Below are 19,341 nucleotides of genomic sequence, written 5' to 3'. Positions count from 1 at the left end.
GTTCTGATCGGTGAAATCACTGCAGACTCACACAGACGTTAACAGTGCGGGCGGAGGCGCTTCTCGCGGCCCTATTTACTGCAACACAAAACATTGCGATCCAACCGGAAACCGGAAGTAGCGGCTCGGAGTAGTGGCCGGCTAAAACAATGGAACACGGAAGTTCCATCAACAAAATACACTCAAGTATTAAATCAACACGCTACATATTAAAACTAACATCTGCCCAGACAACATAAGCCTCTTACTGTGACCGTGATTTCGTGGGTTGCATGCGACTTGGCGCGAATCCCCGGAGGTTCAGTGAATCGCTTGAAGTTTCTCAGACGGGCTCTCGTGAGCACCGCAGCTGGGCCGGAGCCGATCCGTTGTGCTCCGTGGCGAGATGAGGTTTCGTCTTCTTCTGCAGCAGCGGAGATCGTGCTGCCTCACAGGGACGTTCGGCTGCTTGTAGCCGTTGTAGATCGTGTGGAGAAAGAATAAAGTAAAGTCCGTGTGGATAAGGAAACAGTCTGAGATCGTCCAGCGAGCAATTTCCTGTTTTGATCTTTCCAAGTTAAAAACAGGAAAAGTCCTTTTCAAAATAAAAACGTCAACTAAGATAAAAGAATGAATGAATGAAATGAATTGAAATGAATAAAACAAACGTCTAGTCGCCTCCTTAGTTACTGAGTCGTGTGGTTAGACCTCTTGAGGTCAGAAAACAACTTGAGCAGCGTGGAAAGGAAGATGACAAAGAGAGTCTCTTAAAAATACCGAGTTAACTAGTAGAACCCCGGAGGGGTTCTGTTGTCGCTTGGGCATCTGAGTGAAGAGAGAGAGATTTCTGTGAGCTCAGCCCTTTTAAGTCATGTCTCAGGTGACTCCCCCCTGGGAGGAGGGGTCAGGGGTCAGTGTGGCCCTCCAGCCAATTGAGTTGTCAGGATTTGGCCCCCAGGGGCGGGCTTACCGTGGGGGACCAGGACGTGATCTTTTGCCACATGGAGATAAGGGTCCATGCTGGGTTTTTAAATGTAAGGGGTTACCCGAGCCTGGCCTAAGGTTTTACGACCCTTTGTTCTAAGTCGGATCACTGGGCCTTGCCCAACAATAGTGTTAAGTATCTGGATCAGTCTTCTTTCATACCTCTTTTTTCTTTTCTGACCATGAAAATGAAAAAGTAGGGGGTATTTAAGAGGAATGTTCAAAATTATCTCTGGATATAATGCTCTCTGAAGGTCATTGTAGTATATATATATTTATATATAAACACAAATATATTCTCCATCAAGTTTCTAACTTTGTCTTTAGACTTCTGATACCTTTGTTTACTTTAGCTTCACTCAATCAAGATTATCCTTGTAGAGATAAAGAGTTTTATGTCTTGAACAGTATCGGGTTAGTCATCTTTTATTGACCCTTGTGGTAAGAGAGAGTGTGAGAATAATTATCACACTCTTAAGTAACCTATAGGCTTATAACTAGTGTCACAGTTTTCATGTTGAAGCCTTTACTCTCTCACATGATTCAAACTCAGCAGCGTGTGCACTGCTGCGAACCGGAGGAAGCAGGCACGGCCGCGAAGAGAGCAGTGGCGTGTGAAGCTGAAAGAGAAGGAAGTGACAAAGTGAGGGAGATGGCCTGCTCTCAGGTTGGCTCCTGTTAGCTGGACGACTGCAGCAGCGAGCTCAAATGCCAGGGATAAACACCTCACCCCTCCTGTTCAGTCCCCTGGCCCTCCCAAAACACACAGCCACACCGCCAACACACTAGCTTACCCTCACAAAGGATTAGGCCTTTAACCATGAAGTCAAATGAACAGGAAAAAACACACCACATCGATTAACAAAAGGTGAAAAGGATGCGGTTCGTTTAATCCGCGTGCTAACCAATTATGCAACATTGATCACTGTAGAAATGTGTGCTTTCTCTTGTTCACAGCCTGATAAGCTCCTTGGCTCACAATGTGCTCTCTCTTCTCTCGGCGAGGCAATAACGCTCTGATTACATGCTTTGAGAGAAACAAGGGAGCCTGGGTAAATGATTGTAGGCTCTAAGTTAATCAAAGGTGTGTTTGATGTAGCTGACAGCGGCATTACATGGAAGGTGTGCGCTCGGCTGTCTCGGCGGAGCTTCACATGCAGCGGGACTATAAAAGCCGGGCGAGCGCGGCATGATTAAATCAATCCAGTCTAAATCATGACAAGTCCGAGTGATTTATCTGACATGCCAAGAGCTGCGGTAATGCGTACGGAATCAGTCCATCAGCTGAGCAATAAATCTGCACAACCACACCTCAGGCGGCTTAGAAGGAGCTAAACACAGCTGAAGCAACACATGACTGTGCTGCTTTCGTGTCGAATGGAAAGATGGAAAAGTCCAGGATTTACTTTTTGAGTATTACTCTCCTTAAATAGCTTTCCAATTAGGGTTTATTAGAAAAGACCACTCCTGTTAATTAATAAATTACCACTCAAAAACAACAGGAATTTGCAGTTCTATCGAAAAATGACTCTCTTTGTTAAATAAGGTGAAAACAAATTACTGGATCCATCTCTGTTATCCTTCAATGAAAGTTGAATTTGCTCCTCCATGGCCCAGACTCCCCCCGTCCCCCAAGTTACAAAAAATGTGTTCCATAGTTTTTACATAATCATGCATACACTTGCAGTCCTAGCAAAAATACAACCCAAGAAGGTATGTTTCGAAATTCCTTTACATGTTTATTTCTGTACAACTCTGAATAAAACATAGTAGATCATATCCCCTCCCTTGCATTGCCCCCCCCTCCCCCGGGGTTTAAACCAGGTTTAGAGCTCAGGGTGAGAATTCACACTGTCTGTACATGACTTTGCATATCTCTAGTTTACCTGCTTCTCTTCTGACCTAAATATCCCCAGGAGTTTAATCAGGAACTAATATTCCCTTTTAAAAAACGTTCATGTCTACATTTCTACCACATTTTCTTATCGTCAAGTTGAATGATGAGATGTTTTATTCCATTTATTAAACAGACAGTTATTGGATCTCTTGTCATCTCTTTGTCACACTGGATAATTTCAAGGAAGGTGAACCCTGCGCAGCTCTTTGTGTCTGCTAAATAATTACTGGCCTCAGAAAGAAGAGGAGTGCAGTGGAGAAAGTGCGATGATGTGCATTAGATACCTCCATCTCTCTTTCCACACCATGTCTTATTTTTCTGCACACCCGGCTCCATTTGTGAACTCCTTTCCTTGCTGGTTTATGCATGCCTCACGGAGACCCTCTTTAGCCTTTTGCAAGAATCTTCAGGCTTTGCTGACATTCCTCTTTGCAGAATGCATGAACCTTCCTCTGGGATGTGCATGCGCTTTCACGCTGGATCTCAAGGCCCCGGCATAACCACGGAAAGCTGTGCACTTCATTGTTTCCAGCATGGAAACCTGTGTTGGATTTTATGCACTCATACCCATATACACATGCACACTCACACACACACACGCACTCGAGTCCCCATGCAGCCTGGAGCGGCAACAAAGCTATCCCGTGCTGTTGCTAGGGTAACGTGGTCGGGTCAAACAAGTCGAGCAGTCTCTCCTGTTTCCCCGGCTCCGTCCGTCCTCCTCTTCCTCTCCTCTTCCCCTTCGTCCTTGTCGTCTGCCCTCATCCCCACCCCCCATCCCTCAGGCTCATCCTATCTTAAACCATTTCTTCTCCACTTTTTAGTCACTGTCACATTTTTTGCCCCAGGTTGATCATAGTCAAATGAGAGAGATTCAGCGCTCAGATCACTGTCTAATTAAGATCTGTAAAAGGGAATGGCAGTCCCATTAATACTGAAAGATAAAGACTGCTCCTGGGAAATCATGGAGAAAGATTAAAAGTTATGTTTTTGACCATTCAGGTTGCAGTGCCACTGAGGGTTAATAGATTACATCATGCCTTTTCCATTTAGCAGCTCTTAAATGTGGGGTAACCGATTCTGGAGGAGGACTGTTGCTATTGGAACTCAAAACAAATGCACCCCTCCCTTTAGTGCTCCACCACATTCATGCACGGGAATTGCAAAGCTGAACCACTGATCTCAGCTGTTGAAATTAGCCAGCACAAACATTTGCAAAGGGGAAAACATTATACTTATAAATGTGAGCAAAGCAAAATGAATATTACCCACCTGTCTAGTAGAGACAGACACTTCTTCATCCTCTTTTATCCTTCTCTTTTGTTGTTCTCGCCACAGTTGAAACAGCTCACCCTTTTGTTATTTTGTTACCTTCTTCTGGTTAACTGTTGTTCGTGCAGCATTTTGAGGGCTACTGTGAAAAGGATTGTGGGTGTGACTTCCTGTGAGACAGCTGTAGAGGCAGAGAGGCATGTCCAGAGGCTAACAGTAGTTGTTCCGTTGTGAAAGTTATCAGTGTACGCTATCTTTATCAGGTTCTCGCCGCATGCCTTGACAGCAGAAGGTTAGATGAACGATTGTATTATCTCATTTGAGATGTGACAGGTGATGTCTCCACAGGTTATAAATATAAATCACTTTTTATGGCCCTTTCCAAGAAAATCGCTGTTTCCAGTTCATAGACTTCCATCTCACCAACACTATAGCATGAATACCCTTGTTGCTGGTTGGCTGGAACAGTGTTGTGCTGTTAGGATCGTCCAGCTTTCTTTGATTCCCAAATACAGAGCCAGGGCTATATACAGTATAGTATATATATATAAATCAGATTTCTAATCTAGCATACACGCTACTGAATCGTGGTGAGATATGAACAGAATTTGACAAAAAGTGAATTGGATTAGAATCACTTACACCAACTTTAACTGAGATCATAAACAAAGCAATAAAGAATCGACCTTGCATCAGTATTTTTTCCTTTCTTAATGATATTCCACTGAATGGATTTATTCATGTTATGTTTTGTTGCATTAGACAAAAAACACTTCTGGCCTTTGGCATATGGAAATTATACTAAAACTACGCTGTTGGCAGACTTACAGTGATGGATTACCCCTCCTCTCCTGGAGCTATTATAGATCTGTTGCCTGTGTGGTGCACTGTGAATAAATGGAAATGACACAGATAGACAATTAAAATGTGTTTTTTACTGAGAGAAACCCGCAGATATGAGACAGATATGAGATCAGGTGCAGAGATTCAAAACCGAGTCTGATTTCTTGAGCTCAGACGTGATAATAAATAGAAGCCTGGCACATACAAACCCAGCGTGAGAAGCATGACACACATTCTCACACCCAGACCCACATTCTTCTCTCAACCCATATTATGCACTGTTGAACTGGCATGAACTGTAACCAGTGTTTTGTTTTAGAATTACACATGAGGTCACGGAGGGACAGCAGAACAAAAGCTACTGCACGGATGGCTCTGCTTGTAATTTCCTCACATAAAATAAGATTGGTTCAGATTTGTCCTGAGCAGAGGTCATTTGCTGTTATTATTTCCACTTAAAAACATCAGAAGAAATTAATTATTCAGCGAACAATGTAATGCCCTAAAACACGAGGGGTGTCAAAGCTTTTTAGAGGCAATGCAGTGAAAGAACCGAAGCCCACACTCACATTCTTTTAAACGGCGTACAGCTGTAGCTGGAATGAAACGTCAAGCTGATGTTAAATGGAGCTGGAGTGAGAGAAAAAAAACTCCTCCAAGTACCAATCTGTAGTCTCCAACACAACCTACCTGGTTTAAATAGCTTATCTGTACAAACACACCCCTGGTGTCATGTCCTATCTGTGCTTTATTAGACAGTTTAAAGTGTTAGGGAGGAAGAAGTAGTAGAGTGGTGTTATGAATGAAAGGTCACATGATTCAAACTGACTTGAGAGTGTTGTACTCCCTTGGCTGGATGTGATACTCAGATGACCCAGAGATGTTTCAGGAGCAAAACAGGTTTCACACCGGTTTAGAAACCAAGATATTGTAGTTATTACATTTGTCAGTCTGGTTAAACCACAAGGACGGAACATGATTGCACGTTTAGAGACATTTCCCACTTGAATCTTTAAAGGCCAGTACATGCTTCTGCAACTGCGGCTGCGGCTTTTCACGCAGTTGTGTCGACGGACTCGTTTTAATTTATGGTTCTCCAAGGGCTGCGCGTGTTTGTCGGAGACGACCTTAGAGACGACTTCTTTGTGTGTGGCAGTCGTCGTCGACTTTTTATTTGCATCACCACTGCTGCTCCTCATAGTCTTTTTCTGGCGGACAAATCTGTCGCTGATCTTCCTCCACAGCTTCGTACACTCGTCGACCTGCAAACCGACGTTAGCCGAGATCTCCTTCCAGGAATTGGAGGCCATCTGCCTGGCCTTGTATTCCGTCAGTGACGGGTTATACAAGTGGTCATTCTTTCGGATCTCTTCTGCCAAACGCTCTTCTATTTGGTCCGTTCTTCTAACTCTTCCTTGGTTTCTGCCGGTATTATGGGGCATGAAACAGGAAATGACTCCGGAAAGGATGTAGTTAGCAGACCAATCACAGCCTTCCGGGCTGCGTGAGGCTTGCGTAGCTTTGTCGTATAGTTACACAATTTGGGGGACGCACGCAAGCACGTAAGAAGGGGAAGGCAAGCACGCAAGGGGCTCGCAATGGTCAATTTAGTCTCCAATCAGCCCAACACAATGTACGTGTCTTTGTACTATTGGATAAAGCTAAAGTACCCGGAGACAACCCACTCCAAACTCGACACAGAGAGAACCCAGTCAAGCCCGGATTTGAACCAGGAACCTTCTTACTGTGAGCAGTGCTGCACTGTGCAGCAATATCTACACTACAACTGATGATATAAGGACAAAAAATAAACCAGTGATGTTTGATGTAGCTCACTGAGTTGTCACAATAAATAAATGTAATGCAACAGCAGACAAAGATTAACTTTGTTTTACTTTAATATTTCCATCTACAGACCATACAGGGAAATGTAATTCCAATTTGAGGTCACTATTAGTGTCATCTTTACTTTAGATAATACTCATCTTCTATGATTTCTCTATGCAAAGGCTCTAAATCATTCTCACACACAAAGCCAATGTCAGTTCTCTTTTCAAATATTAAGTTCAACTGAAGATAAGAGTGTCAAGCTGTCACATTATCTCTGTAGTCCCTGTGTGTCTGTGTTTTCCACCTTGGCTGAATGAGACGGTTGATAACCACAGAGACACCCACCAGAATGCTAATAAGAGCATTTCGACACACACTTTGTTGATTCCACCACTCGCAGCAGGATTGCTCACAATGGCATGTTTCTATTAATAAGTGAGCAGATGGGAAATTTCAAATTCCAAAGCCTGAATTTCATCATTATTGATGGACAGTCCTCAGCGAAGCTCCTTCAAAGAAAAGAAACACCTGATACTCAGCCTCTCCTGCTGTCAGGCTGGAGCTGCTTTGTCTGTCTAACAGCTCTATGAGAAGGCTCCTCAGGTTATGAATCGGACGATAAGTGGCCAGTTAATAGCGTCTGGTACCTCATGAGAAATTAATGTGTTGCCCTTGTGAGGCGAGAAGAGCTGCTGTGTGATGTCAGTGTCATGACACAAAATCCTCGTGTCAAAGCGGTGTCAGCCTTTCAGCTGTGTTAGCTGAGCAGTCTTGTGTCCTATGTAAAACATGTATCACACGGAAAACACACTGGTATTAAAGTGTATCTGGACTCAGGACAGACTGATGCATAGTTCAATCAGGAGAGACTTGTGGAGAAACAAATGAAAATGAGTAAATTAGAATGAAATGAAATGTATTGACAGTGGAATGGACTTTGGCTTCTAGACCCCAGCAGGAAGAACAACTGGGTGTTTTGGAGTCTCAACACTGGTATCATGGTACTGAAGTAACACTTGAATGACAGGAGGGGGAGAGACCATTTTACACAGCTTCCAGATGATTGGCTCCAGGCGAGTGTGTCACGTTGTGATTGGATGCAATTCCAGAATGAGTTGTGGAGATGAGAGATTTTGCATGTGACATGTGGCATGTGCAAGATATTATTCTTGCTTTAAACTCAGCTTTATTTGCTGTTAGGATTCACTTTATTGTTATTTACACACAGACCCACACACACACAAAACCGATGCATAATTAAAATTAAATAACATAGCATCCAGCTCACAAATACAATTTAAAATGCTTTTGGGTTTCTAAAGTAAATAAATAAGCCATATATGCTACAAACAGACGTTAGAAAGTGGGACACACCTGAATAAAATTGCACAAATTGAATAAATAGATAAGTAAGATGTCAGAACTTAATTGTTAATTGTTTTAGAATTAACTAGCAGTCGTTTATTATAATTATATTATAATGATAACACATGTAATTTATATAGGGCTTTGAACAATTCTGAAAGACAATTACAATAGATCAAAAGCTGAGAGAACAGGCATTAAAAGCAGTTCTGAAAAGGTGGGTTTTGAGTAGTTCCAGAGGGAGGGGCCAACTGTAGAGAAGTTGTCTGTCACTGACGGCTGTGGCTGAAGGGTAGAGCGGTCGTCCTCCAGCATGAAGGTCGGCAGTTCGATCCACAGTCTTTCCCATCTGCATGCCGAGGTATCCTTGGGCAAGATGCTGAACCCCGAATGACCCCTGATAGAACAAAAAAGTGCTGCTAATAGATGCACTGTATGAATGTGTTTATGTAAAACTATACTGTACGGTGCCTTTAGTGGTAATTTAGTGGTCTATAGTGTTTACTTAATATACTGTGGAAGAAATAGTTTTATCTCTCACAATGAAAACAACAAAACAATCTTCCTGAAGTCAGCTAGTGTCTTATCCAGTCTTAAATAAGTATCAAGGCGATTTTTTTCCCCTCTTAAGTAGTGAGAAGTAAATCTCTTTCACAGAAATACATGTGTTTCCAAACAGCGTCTCCCGGGAGCCTGGGACTTGTACCAGCGAGTAAGAGAAAAAAGACGCTCTTCAGCTCCAAACATGCTCAGTGTAGCACAAAGTCATTTATGCCAAGACTCCTGGACTAGAACATCATAATGAAGGTGTTTGTGTGGGTGCTGTTAGGCTCTTCCAATTAATGTCTACTTACACTTAGCTTGTACTTGTACATTTTTTTTTGTAGTGCCTGACACGCGCTCACCTCTTGTCACTGAAGGTGTCATTCATTAGCGGTTATGTGACTAATGCTCTCGGCTAATGTGCTAGCCATCTGCTAACCTCCCACCCTCGGAGCCAATAATTTGATTATTCAAACGCGGTGCTGAACTCGCTGTGGTCAGGCCGAGCGCTGCTGGCTGTGAACAGATGTTGACACGTGAACTAGCAGCCCTCAGCCTTGAACTCCTCACGGCTTCAAGCAGCGCGGCCGTCGTCCTCTGCCACTCAGACACACAGGGATATCCAGCGGCAGGCTTTTACCAGGCAGGGGCCGGCACCAGCTCCACTCGGGCCTGATGAGATCTGGAAATAAGACGCAGCAGCAGAAGGCCAGAGGAGGAGAGAGGAGAGAAGAAGGAGGAGGAGGTTACAATTCGATCACTAGGCAGCTGGGTTTTCCACGGGATGACTGATCTGGGTTTGTGTGAGTGTGTGCTCTTGTACAGCTCTCTTTCTGAGGACCAGTTTGAGCCTACAACCTACAGAGTGAGGACATTTGGGCCGGTCCTCTCTTTGTGACTCCCCTTTAATAGACTGTTTAGGGGTTAAGACTCGGTTTTAGGGTTAGGGTTACAATTAGGTTTAGATTAGGTTATGGGTCAGGGTTAGGCATTTCGTTTGGATGGTTAGGGTAAGGGGCTAGGGAATGCATTATGCCAATGAGTGTCGGTCAAGCCAGAGGAGGAGAGAGGAGAGAAGAAGGAGGAGGAGGAGGTTACAATTCGATCACTAGGCAGCTGGGTTTTCCACAGGATGACTGATCTGTGTTTGTGTGAGTGTGTGTCTGCTCTTGTACAGCTCTCTTTGTGAGGACCAGTTTTAGCCTACAACCTACAGAGTGAGGACATTTGAGCCGGTCCTTTGTTTGTGACACCCCTTCAATAGACTGTTTAGGGGTTAAGACTCGGGTTTAGGGTTAGGGTTACAATTAGGTTTAGATTAGGTTAAGGGTCAGGGTTAGGCATTTAGTTTGGATGGTTAGGGTAAGGGGCTAGGGAATGCATTATGCCAGGGGTTTTCAACCGGGGGTCCGCGGCCCCCTAGTAGTCCGCAACGGCATTGCAGGGGTCCGCGAAATTCGCCTTGATATTTCAACACATTTCCAGCTTACTCTTGAGTATAGTGAAAAATATCTCAAATAAGAAAAATATGTCTAAAATAATATAAAGGTGATGAGGGGAACCTTGAAACCGGCTTAGGGCTAGAAACTGCCTGTAGTTTTCCCCTGTGCATGCGTGTTAAAGGTAGATGTAGAAGAGCGGTTGAGCTAGGTAGAAAAACTCTCAGGAGGTCTTGGAGATGTAGTTTGTATGATGGGAGTTTTTATTTTCCACAAAATAGATAGAATAATAGATTTGTGTGAGGTTTCTAAATAAAACCAACATGGAAAACCAAAGGTTTAAACTTCCTTCTATCCATGCACGCACGCACACGCCTAGGCACGGGGACGCACAGGCACATTAGTGGGCCGTGGATTACTTTTTAGTCAGAATGGTGGTCCCTGGGACAAAACCAGTTGAAAACCCCTGCATTATGCCAATGAGTGTCCTCACTAAAATAGCTGAACAAAAATGCGTGTGTGTGTGTGTGTATGTTCGTCAATTTGTTTGCGCACCTCTTCAATATATCATGTTGGCCTCAAGTTTGCCCACACTACCAAAGAATCTAGAGCTTGACCTCGGCTGTATGACTAATGCCACGTTCATCCGTGGGAGGATGGAATGAAGGAAGTCGTGGGAAGGATTCCCATGTTTTTGACTGTCAAGCTTTTCAGTGGAGCTGCCAGTCCAGAAGCAAAACACCAAGTAGAAAAAAAAAAGCGAGAAAACCACAACCAGTCAAACCTTTAGTATTCCAAAAGTAACAAACCAGGTGCTCTGGTGTGCCTTGCTGTAATTTTCCTGCCAAGGTTGTGACATGATGTGAAAGTAATGTTATAGTGTTCTGAGAACTCTGACACATTCACTGTGGGTCATGCGTCATTGCAATTGATTGAAGTGGTAGCGAAGTAGCTCGATTTAGCATCCACTGGTCGTAAAGTGAGCTGGAGGAGAGGTGTCAAAGCATTTTCAAATTGTGTTTGAATTCCAATAAACAAACACTGATTGTGTATATAGGCTGTAGGTGAAGCTTGAAAGGAATGATTAGTTAAAGGGGGAAACTGTTTGGTCATAGTGTAAGTGTACAGCAACTATGTTCTCTCTAGTGTGTGTTAAAGAAGCACTTCATATCATAAGCTCATTATATCGGAGCCATAAAGTGATTGTGGGCTCCAGTCAGGCATTGTACTGCTGTTGACAGGATTAAACATTTTTAGAGAGAGAGAGAGAGAGAGAGAGTGAGCGTCGCTGCTCTTTGCTCGAGTGTTTGCTTGCTTTGTATGAGCCGGTATTGAAAAGGGCTGCGTGCTTGACTGTTTGCCAGCTGTGGCACAACCTCACTCCGCTCTTTTACACATTCATCTCCTGCCAGTCCGTCGGTCTGACAGATATCTGTCTGCTGCAGCAGGGGGGGTTTCACAGACTTGGTTTCACCTGGTGTTCAATTGGTTCAATCAATCAATCGATACAACTGTTCTTGTGTGGTAGCTGTCATTCCGGGTAGTGCAGTTGACAATTGACAGACGGGCCAAGAATGAGACAAAACAAATACAAATGCTGACAATGAGAAGCTGTGATAACAATGTAGGGAAAAGTCAATAAAAGGGGATAAAAACATATTATAACTAGAATGTCACTGAGTGGAGTTGGTACCTCTTCCAAGGCCCAGTGGTCTCCTTTATTAATTAAATTAAAGAGTTAATCAAGCTCCAAAGTTCACACACTCATAAATATCAGTCCTCTAAATATGTTGTGTTTTAATCAAGATTTGTGAATTATTCTTTGGAAACGCCCACACAATGTGATAGAAAGTGATGACAAATTATTGGATCTGCCTCTGATACAGATCCACCACAAAAGTGAAAGGGTTCTTCCCTGATCAATACCACATCCACGTTTCTTGATGATATGTCAGGTAGTTCTTGTGTAATCGTTCTTACAACAAAACCAGCAAACATATGGACAGGTTTAAAAATATAACCTCCATGGTTGAGGTAATTAACTAGAACATGTAGGTGTCACATAAAGCCACTAGTTCCAAAGTATCAAGTTTAAAAGACTGGAAGTACTCAAGTTAAGTATAAATAACAATGAATTTGTACTAGGAATAGTACTTGAGTCACTTTAAGACACTGAGCATCTCTTAGATTGAGATTCCATAGCAGAAGGAATATACACCCAGACAGGAGGAGAAATATAACCTCCTTGGCAGAGGTAATAATGTTATTAACGGACTGATTAACAACATTTTGACGCGAGATTCAAGGAAATCCTTGAGGCTCCAAAAGCAGCAACTCTCTCTTGTCAGTGTGGTATTGATTAGTAGCCGTGTCACTGCAGCTCAAGTGCATAATTCCTATAAGTAATGAGGGCTTTTAAAAAAATAGCCAGAGTAATGTCTGTGAGCAAAAGGTTATCCAGCTTCCACTAACACTGTCTTCTTGAATTTTAATCATTTTGACATTTATTCCAAAGACACATATCATAAGTGACTACAGCAGCAGTGTGTAGCTGTTTATGCGTTGGCTGCTGCTCCACTGTATGGATCATCTGTATGTATCTGTCCATATTTATACACACATTCTAATGTATTCATGTTTAGATTTCTAATCAGGTCTCTTCTTCCTCCTGCAGAAGAAGACCAGGGTTGTGAAGACACAGGAGAAGAAGGAGAGGTGGAAGGAGAAAAAGGAGGCGAAGCGGCAGAAGAAGGAAGAGGAGGCGGTGGTGGAGGAAGAGGAGAATGTCCAGCCCGTGCTGGATCCGCTGGAGAACGGCTTCCTCAATCACGCCCAGCGGGAGCAGGAGAGGATGAACGAGCGGCTGCTGAAGAAGACGTACTCCAAGAAGAACAAAATGGTCAGTCACATATTTACATGTTAATCTTGTTTGGAGAAGCTCAACAAGTGTTACATGCATGGACCACTGGTTTGTGCTTCGGATAAAATGAGATGGTTTTTGGCTTTTACTCCACTATTCTTTAACAAGGAAGCAGGACAGACTATTTTTCCACATATATTCTTTCCATCCAGCTGACATCTGCTCCTCATTCACTGCAACGCGGAAAAAAAGATCTTTGGGGAATTTTCCAAAAGAGTTGAGCAGCATGGACAGTCTCTTATTCCATTGTCAGGTGTGATTTGACTTATTCTTGTGTCAGCAGGGACTTTGTACCATAGTAGTTAGGAGATAACTTCACCTCTTTGAAAGCACTTGAGTAGCCTCGATCAAACCACAGATCAGTGTTCAAAAGAGGAGAAACTCACTTTCTTCAAATCCACCTGGTGAAGGCTGTCATGTGGAGTTTTCAACTGTTGGGAACTGTCAAAAAAATGACTTTACATTGCCTCAGTCAATTTGAGAATAATGTGTGTCATTATGTCATTTTTTTAACACTTATCGTTCTCGGTGTTTGTAATAGAAGTGTTTGACCCGGTGTAAGGCCCTGTCCCAATTCCTCTCCCCTGGGCCTACCCCTAGATATGAAGGGCCCTTCACTGGGAGAGGGCTAGAAAATCTTCCCCTAGGAACTGGGACACCACTCGCCTACTTCACCTATTGCACTTCTCTCCGTCTTGGGAGAGGGATCCCTCTCATGTGGCTCTCTGAGGTCTCTTAGGTTTCTACGTATTTTTACCTGTTAAAAGGTTTTTTTGTAGATTTTCCTTACTCTTGCTGAGGGTTAAGGACAGAGGATGTCACACCGTGTTAAAGCCCTATGAGACGCATTGTGATTTGTGAATATGGGCTATACAAATAAAATTTGTTTGATTGATTGATTGATTGATTCATCAGCAGCTAACCGTTGTTACAGTGACAATAACAACCGTTATAAACCAACATTATGAAAGTGACACATCTGACAACTGCAGGACAGATGGGACATATTAACACAGTCAGTTGGGATGATTAGTTATTTCAATGCAACGTCAGTCATTATCCATAGACACTTCTGCCCCACGCACTGATATAACATGAGCAGGGAAGATTTTTTGAAACTTTATTTACTGGACATGGGAGCAACAGATGTTACTTGTCACTCTCTCTCAGACTGTATACTTGCTTGTTTTGTGTGAATAGTGATTTTCCTGAAAGGCTTGTCACAGCGATTCAATGGCATTTTCATTGTTTACTCGATCAATGTAAGATATTCCGCTGGATTTAAACATTTTCCCATGGTTATTGTACAAGATTTCATACTTGCATTTATGAGCATTTTACCCACTACGTTAGTAAAGCATTCAGGAATGTGTGTCCACTCTGTTGTTTTTGGGGGGGGTCCTGAATGCACTACGTTTGAAGGGCAAAAGGGCCACTACCCAAACATTACATAGAGAATGGGACAACACTACCCCTTCATGGCCATGCATAATATGAAGAGGTAGGGCCAAGTGGTAAGGCGTAGCATTGACCAGAGGGCTAAATGGGGGGGCGGGATGTATGAGAGTGCATTCTGCTCTTGCCAGCATTTTCAAGATTAGCAACAGCAGCAGTTACCTTTTGCGTCATTATATCTGGATCTTTAGTAATTCTGTATTCAAAATGCATCGGTGTTAATGTACTTATTTGATTAGTCGTCCTTGAAATGAAACCTCATATTCATAGATGCTGTGAGTACCTGAACACATCAACAAAACAAAAATATGAACATCATTGATTTGAAGAAACAGCCAGATGTGATCCTGCAGTCACTTGCTGAGGCCCAGTGGATTTCTTGCACTTGTCTATTTACAAATGTATTTGCTTGGTGGTGACAGCACTTTGTTCTATTTTTAAAGGGAAGCAAAGTTTGAATAGAGTTCAGCAAAACCCCGAGCACAGCTGTGACACTGCAGCTAATACAGTGGTGAGGACACACAGCAGGAGCCTGTAACAATAGCAGCAGAGTGGTTAATACCCAGGTTGTATAGTAGGTTGTTATGAGACAAACAGAACTGGCTTGCTATTATTAAATGCCAGGCCTACTTTCATTGCTCGCTCCTTCAACTAACATGTAATTCAGTCCCTGCTGTGTTTGTGATTTACTTGAAACGTATGCCTCACTTACCTATGTGGAGGCAGACTATCTGAGAAGGGAGAGGTCTTCCACCAGCAGGCCAGTGAACCACGACACTTCAGCCAGGCCAGGCTCCAAGCTCAGCCAGCTTTAGTAATGCGAAGAAATAGAATCTGTGCTCTCTGACCATCACCAGAGTGGTGTCTTGACTCGAGGTCTGTCGGGTTGCCAGACGCCATCAGCTGCTGTTGCACTCCTTGGTCTCTCAGGTGTGTGTGTCGCTGTCAGGTGTGTTGAGTTGTCCACCAAAAGGGAAATTAACTCCCAAACAAAGATAAACAAACCTCCTAATGAATAAAAGCAGAGGTGCACTAGGGGAGTTTAAGGACTTGCTAAAAGAGAGAAACACTTGGGCAAGAGTCAGTTAAACAACATTAGGGCATTACTGAAGTGTGACATATTTGGGCAGAAGTGGGGGAGGGTCGTCCACTATTCAGAGGGTAAGTGGTTGGACCCCCGGCTCCCCTGTTCCACGGTTAGAGGCGTCTCAGTGCACGACACTGAACCCCAAGCTGCCCTTCACAGCTGTGGGCTGCACATACAAGCACTGTATGAATGTGTGAATGGATGAATGGCAAAGAAAAAGCACTATATAAGTACAGACCTTCTACCATTTATGACTTATGTTTCATGAAGGGATTGTTGTCACGCAGCTTTCAGTTGGGTTCAGACTGCCACCCTACCCTTGTTTTCCTCTTTCCTCTCCTGACTGCAGAAGTGGCTCTCTGTTTGTTTTTGCAGATACAGCTCTGCCAATATCCCCAGCTTCAAGCACACTGCTGAGCCCACAGACCCCGAGTCTGTCCCAGCGAGATAGCCCATCTATGTGTTAACAGTTTGTTTAAATGGGAGGATGTTTTTATGCTCCTGTCTGAGGCCAAGATCCACCATAGTGCTGTTGAGGATAAGAGGGGGAAATGTAACCAGGAAGCCAAACTAAATAATGAGGCTGTGTAGCCCGGAGGTCTCTTCCACAGACAGAAATATCTCCCTTAGATAAGATTTCCTCAGGAAGTTAACATGGCTGAAAATGAGTTTGGCTGTGATATTTAGTTTGCTAAGAGACAGTAGGTAATTATGTATTTAGCTGATGCTCTCATTCACATTGTAAGGGCAGCAGGCTGCAATTAATTCAAGCAGATCTACATTACATTCCAGATAATAAGTTCATTATATCAGCAAACCGCTGCTGTCATGAAAACCATAGAACCTCTGCTGAGCTGAGTCTCATATTCGACATTAACCTCCTCTGAAGATTTACTGCTCATGCTCCCTATGAGATTAAAATAGAAGAGAGATTTTGAAATCGGCCCAAAACCCACAATGTGTTTTTCCTTATTTTTCTCCCAAGATATTGTCCCTGGAACACATAATATGAAAGTAAAGAATCCGATACGCTTTATCTCAGTTCTTACATATGCTGTATTGTTTCTTTGGTTTCCAAGTAAGATTACTGCATATTGAGAAACAATGTTTTAATGAGCCTTTAGTGCAGCTTGAAATAATGGGGCCAAAAATGCTCTTGCATTCAGATTACACGAGAGGAATGGAAAGCCAAATACTACTCGAAGTGCACAGAAGAGGTCACGGTGACAGCCCAGCAGCAGTTCTCCACATGTGGCAGCAGTCATGAGGTCAACACAACACAACACAGAAAAAGCTCTGTTCTGTAAATTCTACGAAAGTGCAGCTCTGTGGTTTTTATGTGACAGCAGCTATATTGTCTCAGGCAGAGCGTCTGAGTGAATGAAGGATTCCTCAGCTCCCCAGAGGAACATTTTACTTTGGTCCAGGCACATTGACCCCATGCATTGTTCCAAGTCCCCTAAAAAAAACAAAAACACCTCAGTCTTGTGATGCGTAGATAACCGGAGACATCTCCCTTCCCAACTGTCTGATCGATAAACCGCTGCTTACTTCCTCAGTCCCGGTTCTTCCCTGTTGCTCTCACTTAACATCTCTTCTTTCCTTCCTTTATCAGTTGCTCGCTTTAATCTTCGTCTTGGTTTCAAGGTGCAAAGTATCTTTCAACCTGCCCTTGGCTTTAGTCCTCTGAAGACAAGAGCTAAAATATGCCTTTAATATTTAACTACAACTCTCAATTCCCGGCTTCATTATTATTTTTGTTGTGAGAACCAACAATTACGCTGTGAAACAACACCATCCAGTTCCAGTCATAATCACAGTGCTGATTAATGAGGCTAATGAGATGATCGTGTTGCATAACTAATAAATTATAGATAACACAATGAATTATGAAGCAGTGGAACCGCACTTTTTGAATAAGCATGTTTTACAAGCTGAATGGATCCTCTTGAGTTATTGTTTTATCCCACGACCACCAGCTCTTATAACATGATAACAGGAATTTGTTACTGCACGACCAAACCAGCGTCTGCTGAAGGTCTTGCAGAGCCTGTTTACTAACCTGCCTCATGCAAATCCTTTGTGGGAGCAGATGATCAATACGATTGATTTTCTTCCTGTTTATCCTCACAAATACAGACGCATGTCCTCAGGTTATTGTGCTGTATGGGAGGGAGGTGTTCATAGATTCACTCTTAGTGCGTCCGGTGTCTAAAGATTGAGTGTTGGCTCACTCGCTGCTGTTTTTAAAAGTGTGTACCTTCCAAAGAACTGTTACTCTGATGGCAGGGCAGCGTGTGGTCATCACTGCAGCTGTAAAAGTCAAACTCCTAAGCTTCATTTTATCTGTGTAAGTCTGAAGTGACTATTTAAACGCAAGTGCTCCGAGTTAAAGAGCTTAAGAAAGATCAATGTTATAATTTCATGCATCCTAAGTGTATCTGAACGATGTAATCTTATGCATATAAACATGTCCGTCTGCAGATGGACTGGGCTTCATTGAGGAGTGGATATTATCGACCATAGAAAATGGCCTTGGCCGCAGCAGCAACACACTCTGTTGCAGCGTATGCATTTGTTTAATGTTCACAGCTCTGTTTGCTGAGCAAGTTACTTTGCGCATTGTAGTGTTGATGCACTGCTTTCAATTGAAGTCCTGATGTAGATCCGTGGGCACATAAAGACTGTTTTCAACTGTGGACGACACAGAGCAGCCACCTGGGCTTTAAAGCGGGTGTTTATATAAAACAGTGATTTCCTCTCTAATCTGATGTGAAGTGGAGGTGAGAGGGTTATTTAAGGCTTTGAAAACTCTTACAGGAACTGGTGTAGATGGAGTGTAATAAACAACAATTTACACATTATGGAAGATACTATTGATAGAACACGCTGATGTGTACTTTCAGCACCAGTGCACATTGAAACTTTGAAACTTTTTCCTTCAGGCTGCCCCCTCTCCCACCCCCACTGTTCTTGTGTGTGGGATAAATAAAGTATCTTGTATCTCTTGTATCTTGTAGTGGGAATCCATCTCAGTTTTCCCTCTCCATATTTGTCTCTACCTTGCTGTCCCTCCAGTCAGTAGCCGTCTCCACCTCTTGTCACCCGCTTTGATCCACAGGCTATGATCCCTGCTAAAAGCACCCGGGGGTGCAATGAAGCTCACCACAGGACAGGAGCTGCTGTGTCAAGGCAGAGTTTGACACTTAATTCTTCGATAAGAAGATCTCCAGACTGATGTAGGATCGTGTGTGTGAGAGAGAGAGAGAGAGAGCGAGAGAGTAACACATATGTTGTTGGACATGTTTTTGAAGGAGGAGGACCAGGGTTGCAGCATAACCTGGTTTCACTGTTTACCAAGCTATACAAATTGCTGATTATCAAACAACGTGTTTTTGCTAATTACTGGTATTCCACGGTTCAGAAAGGAAACGGCAGAGAGAAGCTGTGACCCTGGGATCACTTTTAATAAACATCAGATGTTTGAGCATTCAGGGTTCATCTCTGTTGACTCTGTAACCTCTGATGTATGGACACACATTGACCCTGATCTGACCCAATGGAGTAACACACACTAACTCTCCTGGCTCACAGGGCTCGCAGTAATTAGTGAATGTGTATATCTGTAATCAGCAACTTTATTTATCACAGATTGGAGCTTATCAGTATTTTAGGTTTCTACTAATCAAATTAGAACATAATTGGCAGATTAATCAATAATGAAAAT

At 43.1% G+C, this 19,341-nt stretch overlaps 1 protein-coding gene across 1 annotated transcript in view; it reads left to right on the top strand.

Annotated features, from left to right (window-relative positions):
- fbrsl1 (fibrosin-like 1) overlaps nt 1-19,341 on the top strand; it is a 343,354-nt gene that overhangs the window by 91,135 nt on the left and 232,878 nt on the right. The window contains exon 2 of the mRNA XM_061071798.1: nt 12,827-13,051. Within this exon, the coding sequence (XP_060927781.1) occupies nt 12,827-13,051 (225 nt within the window). The remainder of the gene's footprint in view (nt 1-12,826; nt 13,052-19,341) is intronic.

The sequence above is a fragment of the Limanda limanda genome, chromosome 5 (assembly GCF_963576545.1).
Source record: "Limanda limanda chromosome 5, fLimLim1.1, whole genome shotgun sequence".
NCBI lineage: Eukaryota > Metazoa > Chordata > Actinopteri > Pleuronectiformes > Pleuronectidae > Limanda > Limanda limanda.
Note: the sequence above shows the minus strand (reverse complement) of the source record. Positions and strands in the feature narration are given on the sequence as shown.